The following is a 24,339-nucleotide window of genomic DNA, read 5'->3' on the forward strand; positions in this document are numbered from 1 at the left end:
TTTACTTTTATATAATAATAATAAAAAAAAAAAAAACATTAATAAAACCATATAACAGATGTTGGTGTATTTTTATGAAAATTATGAAGCATTGATAACCCATTAAACTAAATAATTATCTGGAAAGTTTGTTGCAATTAACTTGGTGTGATTATTATTATTATTGCGTCAAATTATTTAAAATCTAATAATGTTTATCTTTACTATTTAAAAAGATAAGCTGTCGTTTACTCTGTCCACATACAAGACGAAAGCAGAGGAGACCTCCACACCTGTATATATATCTACTCCGCTCCCCATTTTCTCTCTCGGACACCTGTGATTCTGTGTTTTACTTTTCCTGAGAGAGAGAGAGAGAGAGAGTTTTGGAAATGGCAAGCGAGGAAGTGAGCAACAAGCAGGTGCTATTGAGGGACTATGTCACTGGTTTTCCCAAGGAGTCCGACATGGACGTGAAGACAAGTAGCATAAAGTTGAAGGTTCCCGATGGTTCCAAGGCGGTTCTGGTGAAGAACCTCTACTTGTCCTGCGATCCCTACATGCGTGGCCGTATGAACCGGCCCATTATCGCCAGCTACATTGGTTCCTTCCAACCCGGTTCGGTCAGTGGATTTCTCCAACCCATGTTATGATTCAGAGTCTTGAAAGAAGGGAATTAGTGTTATTCTCTACTTGTTTGCCTGAAATTTGGAAATGGAATTCTGGGTTTGGAGGCAAGGACTAGATGATAGATGGGTTTTGATTCTTCTACCTCTTTTTATGTGAAAAGAAAACAACATAAAAAGGAACCTCTTTGATTATTTTTTCATAAAAATAAATAATTAAAAAAAAAATTAAAAAAAAAAATAAAATAAAATAAAACTGTGAATTAATGGGGATTTTTCTGTTTCTATTGATACTCTGGGTGGAGTTCATTCAAGTTTCAGTTTTTCTTTTTACACAGTTTTAGTCTGTACTAGTTCACCAAAGTTGCAGTTGAATGATCACCCTGCAGTTGGCTATTACTTTACCTTGACATTTGGAACCCAATAAAAAGATCAGATTTGCAGTGATTAGTTACAAGTGGTTTCCAAATTTTTGAAACCATGGGTCGAATAAATTAAATATAAAGGTGTTCGTTAAGTAATTGGAGTTCGTTAGCCAAATTAATAGAAGCTTTAATTTATATATGACTATGACTAAAAATGTTGGATTCTTTTGATTGTAATGATTGGTGTTATGTCAAGGCACAATTGTTGTGCTTGAATTTATGACCTTGGTGTTGAAACTACGCAGCCTATTGCTGGATATGGAGTGTCTAAAGTTTTGGATTCTGGGCATCCAGACTTCAAGAAAGGCGACTTGGTTTGGGGAATAACTGGGTGGGAAGAATATAGTCTTATTACAGCAACTGAGTCTCTGTTTAAAATTCACAACACTGATGTGCCTCTCTCCTACTATACTGGAATTCTTGGTAAGTTAATGCTTTTGGGTTCCCACTTCTAATTTTGTTTTGTCTAGCTGTTTGGTGTGCTAAACAGGAGAAAAAAGTTGATGTATGCCCTTAGATAATGCCATATGCAATGCTAAGGAATCTCATTGAGTATATTAGGCTCATTCGTCGGTTTTAACTGTTAAGTCACCTCGATACAGTTATGGTGATGTCTAGGAATATCTGGGATCTTATTCATTTCATTTCATTTCCACTAAAACATGCAGGGGTTCTAAACCATGATGACCAAGTATAAGAGTAGATTAAAAATTCAAAGGTCACAATGATCTCAAAACCAATAAGTAATTGCTATGCTTAACTGTTTGTATTTGCTAGTTGTCTTTTGAATGATAATCTTTACAAGATAATCTCATGCACCTCAATATTTTGAGATAGCTTGGCCCCAATGACTGTCACAGTTCTTGGTTAAGCCGAACTCTCTTTCTACCTCTGGATTCTCATGCTCTTGTGAAAAAGAATATGAATTTGTCCAATTGTATGCTCCTTTCTCTTCTCTTTTGAGAATGTAATAAAATGATCAGGTGTTTGTCCAAAAGAAAACTTAAAAAATTTTGAATCTTTTGATGAGTATGGCAATAAAACTAAGCCATTGCACTTGGGACTCTTACAATTACCTGGCTAGATCTCTGGCATTGTTGGCTTACTGAGCTGAAGTTATTTTTGAAGATTGTAGCTGTCCATAGTAATTATAACTATTATAGATGGCTTATAGCAACTAATTTTGATGGCCATTTTATTTTGATGTACCTTTCTTGATGCTCGAAGCTCATCTAAATATTCATGTAGGTATGCCTGGTATGACTGCTTATGCTGGTTTTTATGAGATTTGCTCTCCTAAGAAAGGAGAGTATGTCTTCGTTTCAGCAGCTTCCGGGGCTGTTGGTCAGCTTGTTGGACAGTTTGCAAAGCTATTGGGCTGCTATGTTGTTGGAAGTGCTGGGAGCAAAGATAAGGTGAGTCCTGATTATGTGTTCGACTTGTCAATTTAATTAATAGAGTACCTGCAGTTCTCTTTATAATGAATAGTGCTTGATCTAGTTATTAGTATCATTCAAACTCATCTGTTATCAATAATAAGTAGTTATAATGGTGATATTCTGCATCTTGAACTACTAAATAAAGAACTCGCATTGTCTTCATGGCTAGAGCATATGATTTTTGTTACGTAAGGCACAAGTGGATGCAAGACTCTTGTATCATGGCTAGAGCATATGATTTTTGTCATGTCACAAGTGGATGCGAGACTCTTGTATCCACCCATTCCCACCACTCATTTCAAGACTTGTGAAGAAATTCTCCTTTATTTACCTAAGATCAGTATAGAGCCATGAAGATGCTAGGCCATTTTTGTTATTAAAAGAAGAAACGTAATAGTTATTAGTTTTCAAAATTGTCTTACTATTTATGGTTCTTTTGCATGTAAACATAATACCATAACATGTATGTGTTTAAGATGATTAATTCATATGTCAGTTATGTTTAAATATACGGGAGCAGCCATGTGTTCATGTCAAAATTGACTTTATATAAATTTCCACTAGTCATGGTAGATAATTGATCCTAATTGTGCTGATTATCATACTTTGATCATTTTAATCGTAAGAGTCGGTGTACTTGACAAGAGGGGAAAACTCATTAACCAGCATTTTTTCTGTTTGCTTTTGTTGCTTTGTTTCTTTCCTTTATCCTGTCGACAATATAAGGTTGATTTGCTGAAAAACAAGTTTGGGTTCGACGAGGCTTTCAACTACAAAGAAGAGTCTGACTTGGGTGCAGCTTTGAAAAGGTTAGTAGTAATATGAGGCTTTCACTGAAGTCCTCAGGCTTGATACTAAAGTAAATACTGGACATCCCTTCATATAGCTTTTGAAATTTTTACAGTCAAAAAACTATGGTACCATTTCAAATGAAATGGAGAGTATTCATTTAGTGTAAAATGACGGGTAATATTGTTTTAACATTAAAGTTGAAGGATAAAATTTACAATATTACCTATCATTTTACACTAAATGGATACTCTTCATTTCAAATGAAATGGAGAGAATCCTATTCGCCAATCTGTAAGCTAATCAAGTTATGTTATTTTTGTCCCAAAATTGGTGTTTGACTACCACTTTTGGTGATAAACCATTTAAGAATTTTTTTGCCCTTATTCTGTTGAAGAAAAGGGGAAAGATAAAAAGGTAAACAAAAAGAAAGGCGTTTGATACTCTTTTTAGTCCCTGCTTGGGAAACCAAGAGAGACTTTGATCTGCTATTTCGTATTTACTGCTGCTAAAATCTAGTGATTTTCTTCCAGGTACTTTCCAGAAGGTATTGATATTTATTTTGAGAATGTTGGGGGAAAGATGCTTGATGCAGTGCTACAGAACCTGAGGGTCCATGGCCGCATTGCTGTATGTGGGATGATCTCACAGTACAACCTTGAGCGCCCGGAAGGTGTGCATAGTTTATCAGCTCTGTTTCTGAAACAGGCCCGAATGGAAGGATTTCTGGTTCCCAGTTTCTATCACAAGTACTCAAATTATCTTGAGTTGGTTCTGCCTTACATCAAAGAAGGGAAGGTTACCTATGTGGAAGACATAGCTGAAGGCCTAGAGAGCGGCCCAGCAGCTCTGGTAGGGCTCTTCACTGGCCGCAATGTTGGAAAACAGGTGGTGGTGGTTGCTCGTGAATGAATGACTATGTGTGCAGCTCCATAGCTCAAAAGCTTTAGGTCCCCTGGAGGATCATCTACTGAAAATGCACCTTCTACGTGTGTTTTTTAAGGAAGTGTTTGGAGTTGTGCTTCCATAATAATAAGTGTTCTGTTTTTTATGCCAGGAAAATTCAGAACTAGCCCTTTATCCAATAAATCACGAATATAATTGAGTTGGAAGTATATCTGATCCCTGTGGCTTTGAATTGCAGCACTATATTTAAGTGATATGCAATTTAGTAGGCTGTTATATAATTATCATACAACTGAAATGACGTGACAGTAAAAATTAATTTTTTGAATCAGTAATGACTTGTAAAAAGAAAATGGATAAATACGTTTTGTCCCTGTGGTTTGGAGTTTTGACAAATAGCTCTCTGAGTTTTAAAAAGTAACTAATTGCTTCATGGGGTAAGCAAAAAGGAATAAATTAGTTTTTGCCATTAGAAAAGTAGAAAAAAGCAATTAATGTGCTAAATAGTGGTGGTCAAACCACCCGATGACCTTACGAGTGGTTCGGCTATTCCCAGGAGTGGTCGAACCACTCCAAAGAAAAAATAATAATTCAAAAAAAACTTAAAGGCACGACCTCTTTGAGTAGTTTGATTCGTGCGGATGAAGAATGACCAAAAATGTATTTATCCATTAAGAAAATAATGTAGATTGGAATTCAAGGCTTATCTTATCTTATCTTATCTTATCTTTTAGTCTTTTATTAGGTTTCTTTGTTAGTCGTTTATTCTATCTTATCTTTTAGTCTTTATTTGAATTAGGTTTCTTTGTTAGTCTTTTATTTGGTTTAATTGTCTTTCATAGACTTCTAAATTAACTTTATTTCATTGTTATTTTAGGGCTAGAAGTCTTGGTCTATAAATATATGCTTATAGCCTTTAGCAATTCAGTTTATGATTATTAGTAAGTTTGTTTAATAAGAATTACTCAGAGTTGAGTTTCTTTGTGTTTTTCCTTAAACCATAGATAAAATCTATAGTTTTTAAGAAGATTTCTTTGATTCTTGTGATAGTCTCACAATCTTAGAAATATTTATCCCTTCTACTTGCTGTTTTTCTTGTTCACCACAATCCTACGCTGCATCAGTTGGTATCAAAGCTCAGTTACTTTCCATGAATGGGGAAGAGCAACCACTTTGCAAACATGAACGAGGTGTACGTGCGCACGAAGACAGTATGTAAGGAGCAACCGGCGATTCATTTGAGGCACATGAGTGGTGGGCCGAACAATTGTCGTCGCCAACCAAGACCGCAATTCGCAGAGGCGGAAGGCAAATCTATCGCTGAACCTTGGCAACGCACGGAGGATCGATTCATGGCTATGAGGGATCAAATTGAAGACCTCACTACCCAATTATCCAACTTATGTGGTCAACATGGGAATGGATCTAGAAACCCGTTTGCGGAGTGCCGAACTCACGGACATCAGCACCTTGCGCAAGCTCATGCTAATCGGCGAGTAAGTAGATTCGAACTCAAAATTCCGAAATTCGACGAGGATCTAGAACCTGACGAATTTATGGATTGGGTGTTCGCTGTTGAAGAGGTTTTTGAATTCAACGGGGTGCCCGATGAACAACGAGTCTCTTTGGTGGTACATACATTCCGGGGAAGAGTTGATGCGTGGTGGCAACAACTGAAGAAAACTAGGAAGCGGGAAGGCAAATTGAAGATCAATAGTTGGGAGAAACTATTGAAATATATGCGGATCGCTTTCTTGCCCCATAGTTATACCATGGGTCAAAAGTCACAAAATTGGAGACACGGGTCTATGGCTGTGACAAAGAAAATAGAAAATTCCTACAAAAAAGAGGTATTTAGGGAAACATGGAGTGAGGTGAAGAGTCAACGACATGCCAATTGGACCCTTACTTGCCAACCACAAATCCATAAACCGAATCTATATTCTGTGGAGGAGGTGTAACATCCCCAGCTTGTTAAGGCCGAGTTTGCTACTTTTCTTCTTTCACAACAAAAGTTCTTGCAAAGATCTATAAGGTCTATCAGAGTACTTGATTTTGAAAGATACGAAAAATGCATAAAACATTTTTCAAGAGATTTTATTACAAGCGAAATTAGAAAACATTAAACTTTAGTTGCGGAATATCATATCATTACAATAACTTATATGAAAAGACTTTGAAAATTAATAATTATTCCCCCCCCATTCCGGCCTCCTATTCCAGCATCCTTTCTACCTGAAAACAAGAAATAAAACTGAATGAGCCCAAAGGGGGCCCAGCAAGTAAAATCCACAACCATAAATAGTTTTACTCGTTGTTCTCAGTTTTGAAAATCATTTTCGCAAATAAATATAATTCTAGCCATAATAATATCTGTATGTACGGTTGCATCTCCCGTAACATATACATACTATTACCTCTAGTAATAGATCATCGTTGTAAATCATCTTTATAAATCATCATCATAATGCATCATTATAAATAATCTTTTTAAATCATCTTAGCATATCTTCGTTGAAAATATAGTATCATTTTCTCATAATAAGGCCCATGTACACTATTACCCCTGTGCACGAGGGTTGCGGGTCCTGTGACCATGGCACTGAACTGTGGCCACAGCCATGCCCGACCGTCAATTAACTCTTTCTTGGTGCACTCAACGGTCTCGTTGATGGAATACCACCTTCTGGCATAGCCTCCTTCAGTGGTTTCGCCTCCATCCGAGTATCGGTACCGAACTCTCATCTTATCTTATCTTGGGGCCAAAATACTCTCCTCCATACATGTGCCCTCATTTCATAAACATTTATCTCATCTCTTGTACTTTTCTTTGTACTTCTTTTGATGCATCTTAGGGCAACATGCAGGAGGGTTTATCATCTTTTTTCTTTCTTATAATCATCATCATTTCTCAACTTTCTTTTCTCAAATTGAAACCTTTTCAAATATAAACTTGTTGTATTTAGAAAGCGTTTAAATAAATAGGAACTTTCTAGATAATTCTTTTAGAAATCCTTCATGCATGCAACATAACTTCATAATACATAAATAAAATAATCATTTACAATTTACTAAAGAATGAATAAATAGCATGACATGAAGTAATTTTAGAAGGGGTAGTGAATTTACTTACCTCTAGACTGAAGCTAAAAGTGATATGAAGGAATCTAGTTGCTCCAATATGACTAACACCACTAGTATATCTTTTGAAACTACTTTCTAAAGTCCGCTATCTTTTGTGTTCTTTCTTTCTTGTAGCGCTTGGTCTCGCCCTTTCTCTCTCTGTTCTGAGTAAACACTCTTAGAAAGAAGAAAGACCGAGTAAAAAGCGGAAGAAGGAAGAATATATGCAAGAGATGGGAGAGGAGATGAGTGGTAAAAATTGTGAAGGAGAAGAGCTCTATTTATAGGAGAAAATCAAACACTATTCTACCTTCAATTTACAATTATACCCTCATTTTACTATTTCACCAACCCTATACTATTTCACCAACCCTATACTATTTCACCAACCCTATACTATTCTACCTACCCTATACTATTCTACCAACCCTATACTATTCTACCTATACTATTCTACCTTCTTATTCTACCATCCTTATACCTACCATTTACTATCCTATTATTTTACCAATTACCATTCTCTAATTACCACTCTCATAAATTTCCCAAGAATTAAAATCCTTAGCTACAATGGATATTAAAATAATCATCATTATCGAAATAATCTATTTAAATAGCTTTGAAAATTCTGGGGCACTACAGGAGGAAAGGGAATCTGTGGATGAAGAGTTTCAGGAATCCGAGTTCATTGATGAAGAATTCAGACATGAAGATGTTGAAGATCCTTCTCAAGGATTTGGGGATTGGGACTCACCACCAACCTAGGATGAGGAGCCCAAAGAAGATGACTCATGGGAAGAAGAAAGACCCACGGAGGAGCACGAAAAAGATGGGGTTTTTCCTATGTTTGGCGGTCTCTATCCAAAAGAAGATGGCCAATTGGAAGAGGAAGGGCCCACGGATGTCATCACCAATTATGTAGAGGATGGCATCGCCGATTATAAAGAGGTTGAAGAACACCTTCCAGGTGAATTACCTAATTTTAGTGATGAAGAATTAGGTTATGTTGATTTTCTTGGTGTAGACGATATCTTATCCGATTCTCATAACAATGATTGTGATGAGTTTTATACGGATGAGGACAATTATAAGTTCATAAGGGAAACAATGGCTAACCCATTCTTGAGTACTTTTGTTGCACGTGGAAGGGAGAAGGAACGAAAGAAGTACGGCAAATCCGGAGAATTGCCAAGTGGTGTGTGGGGCCTTCACAACAACCATCAAGATATTTTGGTAATGAAGAGCACCGCGCTTATTGTGGGGGTGTTGCCTTGTTTTGATCTTGAGAAAAGGCAAGTGGAATGAGTTGACTGGACTTCCGAAGGACCGTGGAAAAGACAATATGAATTCGAGGGCGAATTCTCTCCAACCTCGGGAGGATGATGTAGATTGGAATTCAAAACTTATCTTATCTTATCTTTTAGTCTTCTATTAGGTTTCTTTGTTAGTCTTTTATTTGGTTTAGTTGTCCTTCGTAGACTTCTAAATTAACTTTATTTCATTGTTATTTTAGGACTAGGAGTCTTGGGCTATAAATATATACTTATAGCCTTTAACAATTCAGTTTATGATTATTATTGAGTTTGTTTAATAAGAATTACTCAGAGTTGAGTTTCTTTGCGTTTCTCCTTAAACCATAGATAGAATCTATAGTTTTTAAGAAGATTTCTTTGATTATTGTGATAGTCTCACAATCTTAGAAATATTTATCCCTTCTACTTGCTGTTTTTCTTGTTCACCACAATCCTACGCTGCATCAGTTGATATCAGAGCTCAGTTACTTTCCATGAATGAGGAGGAGCAACCGCTTTGCAGACATGAATGAGGTGTACGTGCGCACGGAGACAGCACGTAAGGAGCAACCGGCGATTCATTTGAGGCACATGAGTGGTGGGCCGAACAATCGTCGTCGTCAACAAAGACCGCGATTCGCGGAGGCGGAAGACAAATCTATCGCTGAACCTTGGCAACACACGGAGGATCGATTTAGGGCTATGAGGGATCAAATTGAAGACCTCACTACCCAATTATCCAATTTGTGTGGTCAACATGGGAACAGATATAGAAACCCGTTTGCGGAGCGCCGAATGCACGGACATCAGCACCTTGCGCAAGCTCATGCCAATCGACGGGTAAGTAGATTCGATCTCAAAATTTCGAAATTCGACGAGGATATAGAACCCGACGAATTTCTGGATTGGGTGTTGGCTGTTGAAGAGGTTTTTGAATTCAACGGGGTGCCCGATGAACAACAAGTCTCTTTGGTGGTACATACATTTCAGGGAAGAGTTGATGCGTGGTGGCAACAACTGAAAAAAACTAGGAAGCGGGAAGGCAAATTGAAGATTAATAGTTGGGAAAAACTATTGAAATATATGTGGGTCGCTTTCTTGCCCTATAATTATACCATGGGCCAGAAGTCACAAAATTGGAGACAAGGATCTATGGCTATGACAAAGAAAATAGAAAATTCCTACAAAAAAAATGCGTTTAAGGAAACATGGAGTGAGGCGAAGAGCCCACGACAGGCCAATTGGACCCTTACTTGCCAACCGCAAATCCATCAACCAAATCCATATTCTGTGGAGAAGGAAAGGGAATCTGTGGATGAAGAGTTTCAGGAATCCGAGGTCATTGATGAATTCAGACATGAAGATGTTGAAGATCCTTCGCAAGGGTTTGGGGATTGGGATTCACCACCAACCTATGATGAGGAGCCCGAAGAAGATGACTCATGGGAAGAGGAAAGGCCCATGGAGGAGCACGAAAAAGATGGGTTTTCTCTCATGTTTGGCGGTCTCTATCCAGAAGAGGATGGCCAATTGGAAGAGGAAGGGCCCACGGATGTCATCACCAATTATGAAGAGGATGGCATTGCCGATTATGAAGAAGTTGAAGAAGACCTTCCAGGTGCATTACCTAATTTTAGTGATGAAGAATTAGGTTATGTTGATTTCCTTGGTATTGAAGATATTTTAAATTCTCCTAACGAAAATTATAGTGAGTTTTATGCGGATGAGAAAAATTATATGTTCACAAGGGAAATAATGGTTGACCCATTCTTGAGTATCTTCATGTCACATGGGAGGGAGAAGGAACGAACGAAGAGCAAATCTGCAATATTGCCAAATGGTGTATGGGGCTTTCATGACAACCATGAAAGTATTTCGATGATGAGAAGCGTCACGTTTATTTTGGGGTATTGCCTTGTTGTGATCTTGAGGAACGGAGAATGGAATGAGTTAACAGGGCACCCGAAGGACCGTGGAAAAGACAGTCCGAATTCGAGGGCGAATTCTCTCCAACCTCGGGAGGATGATGTAGATTGGAATTCAAGGCTTATCTTATCTTATCTTTTAGTCTTTTATTAGGTTTCTTTGTTAGTCGTTTATTCTATCTTATCTTTCAGTCTTTATTTGAATTAGGTTTCTTTGTTAGTTTTTATTTGGTTTAGTTGTCTTTCGTAGACTTCTAAATAAACTTTATTTCATTGTTATTTTAGGGTTAGGAGTCTTGGGCTATAAATATATGCTTATAGCCTTTAACAATTCAGTTTATGATTATTATTGAGTTTGTTTAATAAGAATTACTCAGAGTTGAGTTTCTTTGCATTTTTCCTTAAACCATAGATACAATCTATAGTTTTTAAGAAGATTTCTTTGATTATTGTGATAGTCTCACAATCTTAGAAATATTTATCCCTTCTACTTGCTGTTTTTCTTGTTCACCACAATCCTACGCTGCATCAATAGTTAAGCATTAGGGTCGACTTTCAATGATGCGTTTTCAGCGTCCACTTTTAGTGGACGGTATTGCCCATCAATTTTAATTTTTAATTTTTTTTACCTACTCTTTAGGGGCGATAAAGTCGCCCCTAATAGTTAAGCATTAGGGTCGACTTTCAAAGTCAACCCTAATGAGGCGTCTTCAGCGTCCACTTTTAGTGGACGCTATTGCTCATCAATTTTAATTTTAAAATTTTTAAATTTTTTTTTTACCTACTCTTTAGGGGCGACTTTATCGCCTCTAATAGTTAAGCATTAGGGTCGACTTTGAAAGTCGACTCTAATGATGCATCTTCAGCGTCCACTTTTAGTGGACGCTATTGCCCATCAATTTTAATTTTTAATTTTTTTTAATTTTTTTTACCTACTCTTTAGGGGCGATAAAGTCGCCCCTAATAGTTAAGCATTAGGAAAGTCGACCCTAATGATTCATCTTCAGCGTCCACTTTTAGTGGACACTATTGCTCATCAATTTTAATTTTTAATTTTTTTTTTTAATTTTTTCTACGTACCCTTTAGGGTCGACTTTGAGAGTCGACCCTATTGATCCTTTTTTTTTTTTTTTTTTTTTAGCGTCCACTTAAGTGGACGCTATTGGTGTACTATCAGGGTCGACTAATGTGGACGCTAAAAGTTTTTTTTTGGTCCCTTAATTTTTTCGCGCCCCTTTAATAATTCCCTCGTGTATATTAGGGTCGACTTTCTAGCGTCCACTATAAAGTGGACGCTAATAGTCAACCTTTCGACCCATTATTAGCGTCCACTTTTATGTGGACGCTAATAATTAACTATTAGAGGCGACTTTTAAAAGTCGCCTCTAATAGTTGAGTATTAGGGGCGACTATAAAGTCGCCCCTAATAAGTCGCCCCTGATGAGTCAGTTTCTTGTAGTGCAAGATTTTGGCCGTTGAGACCGACAAAAGCAACAACATTAGTCTTTCCAACATTAAACTCAAAGTGAATGAGACCAATTGGGAAGACAAAGACGTCTCCCACGTTTAGGATTTTACTAAAGAAGCGGTTATCAGGGTTGGATGTAATAAAGCCAACGTAGAGAGTACCCTCTAAGACTACTAGAATCTCGGAGGCTCGAGGGTGAGTGTGGGGTGGAATCAGGCCGTATGGTGCCAAGTCTAAGCGAGCTAAGGATATGCCTAGTGTGTTGAGGCCAGGGATTTCGTCGACATTCAAAATAGTGACATTTGACCCGAGTGGATTTGCAGTGCTTCTAGGAATGTTTAACCCCTGAAAGAAGAAATGGTTGGCAGTGACAAACTTTGGATCCTTGCAGAACTTTCCATTCACAAATACTGCATGCAAAAAAAGTTCGTTAATATCACAAGACACGTACGTATTCAAGTAATACCTCCTAGCATAATTACATTAATATGTAGATCCCAATATGGATGAGAAAAAACAATCCAGACTCTTCAAATGGCTCCAAAAGAACATCAATAATAACAACAACAACAATAATGTGCATATACCAGCATCAGTGGAAGAGTTAATTGCAACACAAAAGTCTTGCAGAGGAGCAGGGTCATAGGCAGAGGCAATGGAGCATGCCAAGGCCATGAGTGCCAAAGCTACAAGGTAATTAGGAGACCCTTTCATCCTTCTTCTGGTTTATGATCCCTTTCTTCTGTATTCTCTGAATTCTTAGTTTTTTGAGGAGTGAGATATGTTGCATGGGAACATGTCTATTTATAGCCGAGAGGAATGAACTGGTCTACGTTTTTCACTAGATCGAGCCTGTAAGGCTGTAACACTTTGTAAGTCAACGATTTTTTATTAGCGTGTGAACCGGCTGTTATTTAACGACTTAATTTGCAGATATTAGAAATATTGCAGCCAAATCCGACCACTTCAATAAATGGAAGAGTGCAGATCCGATGTTGCTTTCTCCAATCCAAGCTTATCTTGTTTTGCCATGCTAGAAAAAGCTTTCCCAGATAGTACCATGATAGGGCATTTGGTATATTCTTGTCTACTTGTCTTTGTTTTTTTCTCTTCTACTTATGGTTTCTCCGGATTTGAAATGTTTGTAGGTATTTGGTTGGGGGGTTTGTCGAGACTGGATTCAGTCGGGGAATTTCAATGCTCAAGTTGGTGTATATGGAGAGGGAATTTTTTTTTTTTTTTTTGAAAAATACGGAGAGGGAATTTTAGTAGTCTTGTTAAGGCAAAATGAGCGTATCTGAGTAAGTATCATTTCTTTCTTTATATATATATAGGCCACTATCTCTACCCTACCTCTTAAGGATTTTAGGGAGCCAACAAGTTCTTATTAATGTAGAGATTCCTCCCTAAATCTGTTTGAAAGGGGCATATGGCGGGAATAGGATCCTCTAGGGTATCCAGTTCATGGTTGGGATTTCTTTTCAGAAATCCTAGAGCCACAAATAGTACACATGTCTCATTAACAAAAAATAATAATAAAATATTATTTAAGATAAAAAAAATAATAATAAATCAAATAATAAAAAAATAAGGCCACCCATCTTGGCCATAGCGGGTGGTTGGACCATCCCATTTTAGTTGGGGTGGCTTGGGTGCCACCCCAATGGCCGACCAGGGGTGGCCGGAGCACCCCCAATGGCCAAACGATTTTTTTTTTTTTTTTGGCCCTTGGGGGTAGCCGAACCACCTCCAAGGGCCATGAGGCCCAACGAGGGTGGTCTGGCCACCCTCAAGGGCCAAATGATTTTTTTTTTTAGTTTGGCCGTTTAGGGTGGCTGGACCACCTGGGGGGGCTGGTCTGGGGTGGCCGAAGCCACCCCAAGTCAACGGAGGTGGTAGGGGGTGGCCGACCACCCCTTATTTTTTAAAAAATATTTTTTAATTTTTTATTATTTTAAAAGTATATATAATATTTATATTATTAATTTTACTAGATATTCTGTAACCCAAAATAGATTGGAGAGAATCCTATTCCCGTATGGCGTGGGTAAGCAGTTAGCTGAGTTGGCAAAGTTAGGAATCAGCTGTTGAACGCTGCATCTTGGCATGGGTGAACTTGAATCCTTCATTGTTATTTGGACTATGGGCAGGTGGATCTTCTAGGCTCTTTGGTAGGTGGCTATTGGGAGGTTGATGGTAACTAGGCCCACTAGTAGTCCCTTAATTGTCTTTAGCGATTATGCTGATAGTTGTTTATTATAATTTTGTCTATTAAGACCATCGATACCTAGACCCTCCAATCGTTCCTCAATTCCCTTGAGAGATTAGGCCAATAGTCGTTAAGTTATGAGATGGGGTATACATTCGTTTTGTTTATGCAATTAAACACGTCTTTGTAGTGCCCAAGACTTTTAAGACATCAGGTATGAGAGAAGAGGTATGATAGGGATCCAACTATTTTGCCTAACTTTGGGCCAACTTTTGCCTTATTTTTTTTTTGGAGGAACTAGGGTTATCACTAAAAACGAGGAAAGCTCTGCATAAAGAGTTAGTATTCTTAAATGCTTGAGTGCTCTATATGTTGAGTATATGTGTGAGTGTAAAAAAATAAAATCCCACATTGAAAATATATATGAAGTGTGAGTAGTTAATATAGAATTGTTGGGCCCAAAGTTGAGTGGTTAATATTTATAGAATTGTTGGACTCAAACTTATTAATCTCCCAACAACGGATATCTAAGCTAAGTTTAGTTTCTTGGGAAAGGTGGTGCCCATTAATCACTCATATTTTTTTTATACATTTCCAATAAGGACTCACACATACTTTTATATACTAATATAGATGGACTCACACATAATAGAGAGATTGTTGAGTAAATGTGTTTATTCTTTTTACACTCACGTGAGTGTAAAAAGAATAGAATCACACATTGAAAATATATAAAAAGTATGAGTAATTAATATAGCATTCTTGGGCCCAAATCCATGGGCTTAAGCTTTTATGTTGAGAAAGTACAGAGTTTGTCAAAAATTTATTTCAAGAGAATAAGCTGAAGTTTTAAGTATAAACCTATTGACCCTCCATTATTTTACAAAATCATGCCATTCATTACATGTATGAATGTAATTTGAGATATTTTACATATGTATTAAAAAGAAAATATGTTTTGAAAGAAAATAATTTTTGAGAAGCAGGTAATTAAGCTTTGGAAGGAAAACTTAATTCTCAAAAGAGAACAATGTTAGGGGAAAAGAATGATATTAGGTTAAAAGTTTGATATGCAAAAACACGAATTAAGGGGTGACGTTGGCCAATACCGATTAATGCTGATTTAGTCAGATTATAAATATATAGGATATGTTGTCTCTAGAACTCCACTGACGTGTTCAGCCCATGCATTAATTTTGTTTAAATTTAAACGCCACATACATATATATTAACCAATTAAAGCCGTCAAATTTGGCTGCATCTTTTCTTCGGGCAGGTTTGAGAGTGCGTTTGAGGATCTAAAAGTGCGTTTAACACTAAAAAAGTTTGCTTGAAGAAAAAAAGTATATGTTTAGTAAAAAAAATTAAAAGCGTTTTTAAGGATCAAAAAGCCTAAAAATGACGAAAGCCTAAAAGCGTTTAACACACTTTTGTCAAAAATATAAAAATAAAACTTTTGCCAAAAAAACGTTTTTTTCACTTAAAAGCTCTTTTGCCAAAAAAAATGAAAAAAGTGTATATATATCATGTATATGTGCGTGCAGTAGTGGTTAAAGAATGGTTCACCCAGTAATTAATTAAATAACCATTGATGAAGACTTAATTACCAAGTCTTAATTAGAAATCTTCTCCGTTCGTGGAAATCAAAACATAAGACCCCTCCTTCTATAAATAGGCGTCCTCGATCCAATGCAACATTAATTCTCACAGGAAGATCGAATACACAGCATATATACTCAAATTAAGGTTGTACTTGGAGATAACCTCAAAGATGATGAAAGGAGTTCCTAAGACGTTGCTACTATGTATGGCCTTGTTGGCTTGGGCATGCTCCCTTGCCTCTTCCTCTGACCCCAGTCCTCTTCAAGACTTCTGTGTTGCCATTAACGATACTTCTTCTGATCATGCTGGTATATCATCACTCACTTGATCCTCTTCTTTTCCCCTCATGCATCTTAGGACTCTACATACTAATATATATATTGCAACCACTCATCATTTGGAAGCCCTTTGTGATCTGTGATATATAACAATTGCTTTTTTTCCTACTGCAGTATTTGTTAACGGAAAGTTTTGCAAGGACCCCAAGCTTGCCACTGCCAATGATTTCTTCTTCTCAGGGCTCGACACTGCCAGAGACACCTCAAATCCACTTGGATCCAATGTCACTCTCCTCAATGTCGACAAAATACTAGGCTTCAACACCTTAGGCATATCATTGGCTCGCATTGACTTTGCTCCGTACGGCCTAAATCCTCCCCACATTCACCCTCGTGGAACTGAGATTCTTGTAGTCCAAGAGGGTACTCTATTAGTTGGTTTTGTCACATCCAACCCAGACAACCGCCTATTCTCCAAAGTTCTAAATGCAGGAGACGTCTTTGTCTTCCCAATTGGTCTCATTCACTTCCAATTTAATGTAGGGAAAACCAATGCCATTGCTTTTGCTGGTCTCAGCAGCCAGAACCCTGGGCTCATCACCATAGCAAATACTGTCTTTGGATCTAATCCTCCCATCAATCCTGATGTTCTCACCAAGGCCTTCCAACTTGATAGGAATGTGGTCAATTATCTTCAAAAAAAATTCTAGTGGGACAATAATTAGAGAAATATTTGTAATAACCAATAATGAATCATTAGATGGTTCGGATTGAGTTTGTCATTATTTAATTCCCTTATTGTAACGTCATAGCAATAAATTAATTGAAATAAAATGATAATTTCTTATATTTACTCTCTCACTCTCTCTCTCTCTCTCTCTCATTGAGTAATGATGGGGGAAGAACAATTGCATGATTGGGTCACAACCAGACCCATGGCAGGGTTTGGTGGTGACCTCGTTGTGGTTTTGCTTCACGGCCAAACCTATAGCGAGGCCTGGTGGTCACCTCATTGTGGGTGTACAGAGCCATGAGTCACAAGGTAGGTATGGTTACAAACCAGACCATTCTTTATTGTTTTTAAAAAAGAAAAATTAAGCGTATTTGTAAATTTTACACCCCTATATCAGGATTTTTTAGAAGTCCTTAACTGAGAAGAGACATTACAAAAAATTAGAAGTGCGATACACTAAATTGAGAGTTTTTAAACTTTTGGGGGGAACATGCAAAAGTGATGGAAGTTATGGGCGGTTAAGCAGTTATTTTAATAGCTATGACATCTTGGTAGCAAACTCTATTCTGAAAACTATGTATAATGACATTTGTTATTATAAACATTGATTAAAGGTATTTTTAAGTGAGGGCTCATTTATAAAAATTGTTAGCATACTTATATTTACTAAGTCATGGACTCATACATATATTTGTAAAATTGGGGTAATTTAACAAATGTCTCTTAAGAAAATGAAAAAGGCAACTATCTTTGAAAGGGCTGACTTGGGCAAAGTCAATTTTTACTATAGATGTGAGAATATATATTAAACAGTATGGTTTAATATATGTTATGTATTTGAAACTTTGGTATATTTTATAAGTGAGTTTGTAGTGCCAAAAAGAAAAGAAATTTTTTTTACATGATTTTTTTCTGTTGCGAGTATTTAGTAAGTAATAGAGTCACGTGGAAAAATCAGATATTTCCTACTTACGACTTGTATTTGAAGCTTTTGGTACGTAATAGGAGCAAAATATAAAATATCCACGATCAATCCAGGATCTCCCTTTCCTATATTCTAAAGTGTATCTAGATTCCTCCAATAGGTCTAAAAGGTGGTCTGCTTTTGGCTTGGAAGCATGGAATTGAGCTTGACCCTATTGATGAGGACTCTCATCAGATTTCTTGTTTAATTTATTCGAATCCTTTGCATTGCCCTTAGTTACTCTCGTTTATTTATGCTCCTCAACTGAGCCATAAGAGAGTGGAGTTTTGGGAGAAGATTACTGGGGTTGGCTTTTCCTTCTGGGGTCCACAGCTCCTACTGGGGGATTTTAATTGCATCCTATCCCCATCGGAGCCCTTTTTGATGTAGGACAATCGTTACCATATTTTCAGTGAAAACAAAAATAAGAAAAATATCTAATTGGCTCATATATGGCGAATCACTTTACAAATCTGTTTTGAACTACTAATCATCCACGCTCCGGTGCGTTTGAACAACAGCTGTCGCATGCTAACCAGAAGGAAAACAAATGTTGTCTACATGCATGACTCGTTGGTGCCGGAGAAGAATGTGTAATGACATGTATAGGATTTGGACCGGTGGCAAAAATGTAGATCTGCTTCGGAAAAAGCCGATCTAAGAACCCTTGCAAAAACTAACAAAGCCAAAAGATCGGGGAGGATGACGAACAACGAGGTGGAGTAGGCGGCCAAAGCAGTGGAGGAGGCTGGGCGCTGCTGCTGCTGGAGTCTAAACAAAATTTAAAAATAAAACAAGGAAAAAAGGGGAGCAAGGAAGGGAAGAAGTTGCTAAATTAGTAGGGGGCGCACCGGAAGGGGGCTAGGGTCTGCAAGCAACATCAATCTCCAATGATCCAATCTTGCTATGATACCATGTTAAATTATCAATTTTTTCAAAAGCTTAGCTTTTGAAAAAATTTAAATTTAATCACTTAATCAATACTTTATCATTGATGAAGAAAATTTTGTGTTATATATGTGCTATCCCTAATGAGGTTGAGATTTTCCAAGCCATTTCTTGAGGGAGGTAATTAAAGTATTAATGAGAAATATATTATAATCAAAGTTTGGTGATCATTTATCACAAGCATTAGCTTCCGAATTTTGTTCAATATTTTATTTTGAAAATGTCAACTATTAATGTAGTATGCTGTTATATAATCTACAAATAAAATTGAACGGTCACATTAAGTCTTGAGGTAAGAAAGAAAGAGATATGCGCAAAGAGAGGTGCTGCAATACGGTCAAGGCAGAAAACATGAGTTTTCTGCCTTCCATTAAAATGCTGCCACCTCACCTATTGCATTTCCGTAAAATAAGATTAAAACACCATATAAAACATCAGATTGTTCAACTCACCGAATAAAAAAAAATTCATCGGATCGCAGTAGATAAATCAGCCGGAGAGAGATTACCGGTGGAGCGGCGGGGTGTGGGTAGCAGCGTAACCGGAGTTGGCGGCTGGGTCGCGGCCACGCTGGCTCATGGGGCCGTGACCCACGCTGGCCTGAGACCGGCGTGGGTCGTCAAATCCACATTGGGTCAGGAAGACCCACACCGGCCTCAGGCTGGACTCCAGTCAAATCTGGTATATATTTCTAATTTTCATGTGTATTTTTTACAGAATGGAAGAATCTTCTATGGACCATGTTGGTAGAGTTTCTAATCAAAATCAAATTTAGAGGGCTTCTCACAACTTCTTCGACTTCTTTGTTGGTGTTTGGCTTACATTTCAACACCTGATGCAATGTTTTCATTTGGACGTGGTTGGTTTCATCTTCATCTCAATTGGGATCTCTTATATTTGTTGAGCTTGTTGATGCATGGTTATGGACAAGTGACAATTGTTACAAAGCATGGCCTTTTTGCCTTAGAAGCAAGGTGTTCAGGGCCTTCTGCAAAATTAAGGCCTCAGCTTGTTTTTGGGAGCCAGCTATGGGTCTGGTGACCCCTGAGGAGCAGACCCACGCTGACCCAGCGTGTCTGTCGGGTCACCGTGACCCATGACTAGTCCGGCCTGAGACCCGCGTGGGTCTGCTGACCCAGGTCTCAGCCTCTCAGGCCGGGACCAGTGCGTCCAGTGAAGCTCTCATTTTTCTCTTTTTAACTCTCACCCTTTCTCTCTCCCTCTCAAAATCTAGTGTTTTTGTTCTAGAAAATTTGTGTGCAATTTTTTTACTTTAGATGAGGTGTCTTATTTCTATTGGGTGGCAGAAAACTCATGTTTTCTGCCACGACCGAATAGAAGATATCCCCATGCGGAAATAAGTAGTAGATATACTCACACGAGGACAATAAAATATAGTACGACCTTAGGATGATTCTGAGGACGATACTAAATTATTAAGTTGTTCCTGAATGGGTCAATTGTATTTTTAAATATCAAATCATTAAACTATGAACTTCTGAATTTTAAAAACAAGACATTTCTTAATCGAAACATCCTGAATTGACCGAGTGTTTGCGTGTAGAAGAGATTTAACACCAGCAGACAAAAACAGTAACATTTGTATAACTTATCATATTCATCAGATAAAAATTCAACCTAAAGTAGCAAAAACATTCCGTGTATGCAACATCATGACAGAATATTGTAAATTATATTTCTGTCTCAAACCTGGTCGTTGGAGGAATTTATCATGGTGTTATTGGAAGACTTCCCTCGAATTTATCAAAACGACAAGGATTCGTGGCTCTTATATATATATATATATTCTAGTTTAAGTAATATTTTTTATTATATATAAAAGGTTGGAGAAAGCAACATTAGAAAAATAGAACTACACTGTTCCATTAATTGAAATGGTCGGATTTGGCAGAATTTCGAAACGTGCAAATTAAATGGATAAATAAAAAATCGATAACTTACCAAGTCTTGCAGCCTTACAGGTTCCATCTGGTGAAAAACACAGACCGGTTCATTCACTAACGGCTATAAATAGACAAGTTCCCATGCTTCATCTCTTACTCCTCACAAAATCAAGAATTCACAGAATACAGAGGAAAGAGATCATAAACCAGAATAAGGATGAAAGGGTTTCCTAATTACCTTGTAGCTTTTGCACTCATGGCTATGGCATGCTCCATTGCCTCTGCCTATGACCCTGCTCCTCTGCAAGACTTTTGTGTTGCAGCTAGCACTTCTACTGATGCTGGTATATACACATTCTTGTTATTATTACTATTTTCTCTACAAGTCATTTGAAGCATCTGAGTTGTTTTTTTCTCAACCCATATCAATGTAATATTATAAACCATTATAATGTAATGTCTTGTGATATTAACAAACTTTTCTTTGTGCAGTATTTGTGAATGGAAAGTTCTGCAAGGACCCAAAGCTTGTCAATGCCAATGATTTCTTCTTCCAAGGGCTAAACATTCCAAGAAGCACTGCAAATCAACCAGGGTCGAATGTCACTCTTTTGACCGTAGACCAAATACAAGGCCTTAATACATTAGGTGTATCCTTGGCTCGCATTGACTTTGCACCAAATGGCCTAAATCCTCCCCACATTCATCCTCATGCCACTGAGATTTTTGTAGTCGTAAAGGGTACCTTGTATGTTGGCTTTGTCACATCTAACCCTGATAACCGCTTCTTCACAAAGGTTTTAAATGCTGGAGATGTCTTCGTATTTCCAATTGGCCTCATTCACTTTCAGTACAATATAGGAAGTACCGATGCTCTTGCCTTTTCCGGACTCGGTAGCCAGAATCCGGGGCGCGTTAGCATAGCAGAGACAATATTTGGATCTAATCCTCCCATCAATGCTAACGTTCTCACCAAAGCCTTCCAATTGGACAAGAATGTGGTTAAATATCTTCAAAAACAGTTTTCTTCCAACAACATTTAGAGAAACATTTGTAATAGTAACGATGAACCATTAGATGGTTCATATAAAAAGTTTGCATTGTTTTGCTAGTTGTAACATAGTTTTAGTAATTATAGTTAAATGGAATGATTTCTTATGTACAAGCACTTTCTTTCCTTTTTCGTAGCATGCGTGTTTTGTTGTGTTTTTCTGCACCTGTCACGATATTGCAGACAGAGTTTTTTAGGTTGTGTGGAGGTTTAGTTGGTTCTGCAAATTTTTGCTGTTTAGGGGTTTATGTATTTAGCCTTGGCTGAAGTGTAATTCTGCTTAGAATTTTGCTCACTTGATATATACAATATTGTTATTCATTCATCCAAGTAATTTTATAAGTTCTTTTTGTGTCACTCTTGTGTTCTTCAAAAAAAGGAGCTGGCTTTTAAAATCACAATTTAATCAAAATTCAATAATAATCAATCATAAGGCCAATGGTAATTTAAAACCCACATCATCCTTGAAAGAACACAAGAGTAATTTTTAGCATTACTCTATTCATCCAAACAAAAGCAAACATTTGATGTTGAGATATTTGATCGCAATGGTGGGCATAAGTATCACTTACTAATTTGGATTAAAAGAAGCTGAGTAATTTTAATTTAATAGTAATTGGAAAATTCATATCAATTTTTAAAAGGATAACAAAATAGTCCATAGCGCTTTACTCCTCTTTAATTATTCATGATAATAAAAAATTGTTCATGTGCACAGTGCAATTACACTTATTTAAAAGAGTAGCTGTTTGCTCTAGGAAACCATTAAATCTTATCAACTATCAAAAAATTACTAATACGTAAGTACAGTGACACGCTTTTTCTAGCATAATAAAAAGGGATTAGCTAATTAGTTAGATAAGATGAAATTAAAAATAAATAAATAAATAATACCAATACGCACAGTTAAATCACCATTTATTCCAAAAGCTTAAGCTGATAAAAAAAAGTGAATTTGATCATTTAATCATTGTAGCTAATGGAACAAACATAATTAACTCCACAAATCCTCACATGGAAACCAAAGCAACGTCCATATTCTCCCCAAGGCAAGTGCATGACTTGCAAGACCACAATCCTCACAAGGAATCTCAAGCAACGGCTAGATCCAAAATAAGGCAAATGAAATCTTACAATTATAACAAACCAAATCAGCCCAACAGCTAGTGCTCAACAAGAAAGGAAAACCAAGCAATTTGTCATTTATTTTGTAAAATACTTTCCTTTGTAAATCTCTCAAAGAATGTGTATAAATTCCACATGCATCAATGGAAAATACAAGACAGCAATCACACTGAAATGTCAAACTCTTCATGGTATCAGAGCTTTGAACAAGCGACTCACATTGTCATTTTTTTTTTCTCCCTTGTCTCTGAAGCATTTTTTCAAACACCTACTGCTCTTCTCCAATGGCCTCTGCCTCCATTGAAACTACCTCCACCGAAACCACCCCAAACACTACTCCCATCAATACCCAGCAAGCCCTTCCCGTAGCTCCTCTCTCCAGTTTTTCCCAATCCATCACCAAGCTCAGCAAAACCAATTACATGACCTAGCGTGGCCTTGTGGAACCATTCCTCCAAGGTCATGATCTCTATGGGTTCATCGACGGCACAAATACCCTGAGCCCACCCATCTCCACCTCCCCTGGCGGCACTTCCATCATCTGCAGAGACCCAAACACCCTTCGATGGATCCGCCAGGATCAATTGGTCCTCAGCATGCTAATGTCCTCCATCTCCAATGAATTGCTACCTCAGGTCCTTGGTTGCAAAATTGCCTATAAGCTATGGAAGGCACTTGATAAATCTTTCACTTCAGAATCTCAAGCCCGCGTATTAACCCTCCATCTTCAACTTACCACTGCCAAGAAAGGAAATCTGAGTATCTTAGATTATTATCATCAAATCAAGCACACCACAACCACTCTTGCTGCTGCCGGACACCCAATCAGTGACGAAGAATTCACCTCTTGTCTCCTCGGCAGTTTGGGTTCTGAATACGACCCATTTGTAACCTCTATAACCACTCGTGTGAAGCCCCTCTCCATTGACACGCTGTCTGGGCATCTCCTTGCCCAGACAGCGTGTCAATGGAGAGGGGCTTCACACGAGTGGTTATAGAGGTTACAAATGGGTCGTATTCACACGAATCTCGGCTTGCAAAACATCATCAAGAAGACTCCTTTTTTCCAACAGCCAACATCGCAGCTCGGAGCCCCAACTTCCACCGTGGCTGTGACAGTCATCGATCCTTCCAGCACTCCTCCGGCCAAGGGCAACACTCACGGGGGTGCCCTCATCAATTCCACGACTCTGTGTTTGGAGGTTAGAGAGGACCTTTGGGTCCCTCTCCCTTTCAATATAGCTCACATCAGCAAATGGGGTCCTTAAGGTCCAGCTCGCATATGGGCTCCTCAAGGTCTAGACCCACATGTCAAGTCTATGGCAAATTGGGCCATTCGGCCCTCACTTGTTACAACAGATTTAATTAAGCTTATCAAGCCCTTGGCCCAAGTTTGACAACTTATAATGCAATGGCCACGTCATCTCAGGATCTCAACTAGTATCCCGACACTAGTGCTTCTCACCATGTCACCTTTGATTCAAATCAATTGAATATTCAATCGGAAGAGTATGATGGCCCCGATTAAATTCAAGTGGGCAATGGTACCCGCT

The 24,339-nt window shown here is 37.8% G+C and overlaps 4 protein-coding genes across 4 annotated transcripts in view; 3 read left to right on the top strand and 1 right to left on the bottom strand.

The window, feature by feature from the left end:
* LOC132169191 (germin-like protein subfamily 1 member 13) overlaps positions 1-12,686 on the bottom strand; it is a 15,357-nt gene extending 2,671 nt beyond the window's left edge. The window contains exons 1-2 of the mRNA XM_059580264.1: positions 12,560-12,686; positions 11,967-12,382 (exon numbers count right to left, since the gene is read on the bottom strand). Of these exons, the coding sequence (XP_059436247.1) occupies positions 11,967-12,382; positions 12,560-12,686 (543 nt within the window). The remainder of the gene's footprint in view (positions 1-11,966; positions 12,383-12,559) is intronic.
* LOC132175536 (2-alkenal reductase (NADP(+)-dependent)-like) lies at positions 249-4,373 on the top strand. Its single transcript, XM_059587507.1, has 5 exons — positions 249-602; positions 1,276-1,453; positions 2,279-2,445; positions 3,196-3,278; positions 3,792-4,373. Exons 1-5 carry the CDS (start codon positions 372-374, stop codon positions 4,168-4,170), a joined length of 1,038 nt encoding a protein of 345 aa, XP_059443490.1. The 5' UTR covers positions 249-371; the 3' UTR covers positions 4,171-4,373.
* Positions 12,687-15,952: 3,266 nt separating the features above from the next.
* Positions 15,953-16,771, top strand: LOC132175546 (germin-like protein subfamily 1 member 11). Its single transcript, XM_059587519.1, has 2 exons — positions 15,953-16,091; positions 16,236-16,771. Exons 1-2 carry the CDS (start codon positions 15,953-15,955, stop codon positions 16,769-16,771), a joined length of 675 nt encoding a protein of 224 aa, XP_059443502.1.
* Positions 16,772-20,827: 4,056 nt separating this feature from the next.
* LOC132169200 (germin-like protein subfamily 1 member 7) lies at positions 20,828-21,653 on the top strand. The gene is made up of 2 exons (XM_059580271.1): positions 20,828-20,954; positions 21,103-21,653. The coding sequence occupies exons 1-2, from the start codon at positions 20,828-20,830 to the stop codon at positions 21,651-21,653; spliced, it is 678 nt and encodes a 225-aa protein (XP_059436254.1).
* The last annotated feature ends 2,686 nt before the right edge of the window (positions 21,654-24,339 follow it).

Source organism: Corylus avellana, chromosome ca1 (genome assembly GCF_901000735.1).
Source record: "Corylus avellana chromosome ca1, CavTom2PMs-1.0".
NCBI lineage: Eukaryota > Viridiplantae > Streptophyta > Magnoliopsida > Fagales > Betulaceae > Corylus > Corylus avellana.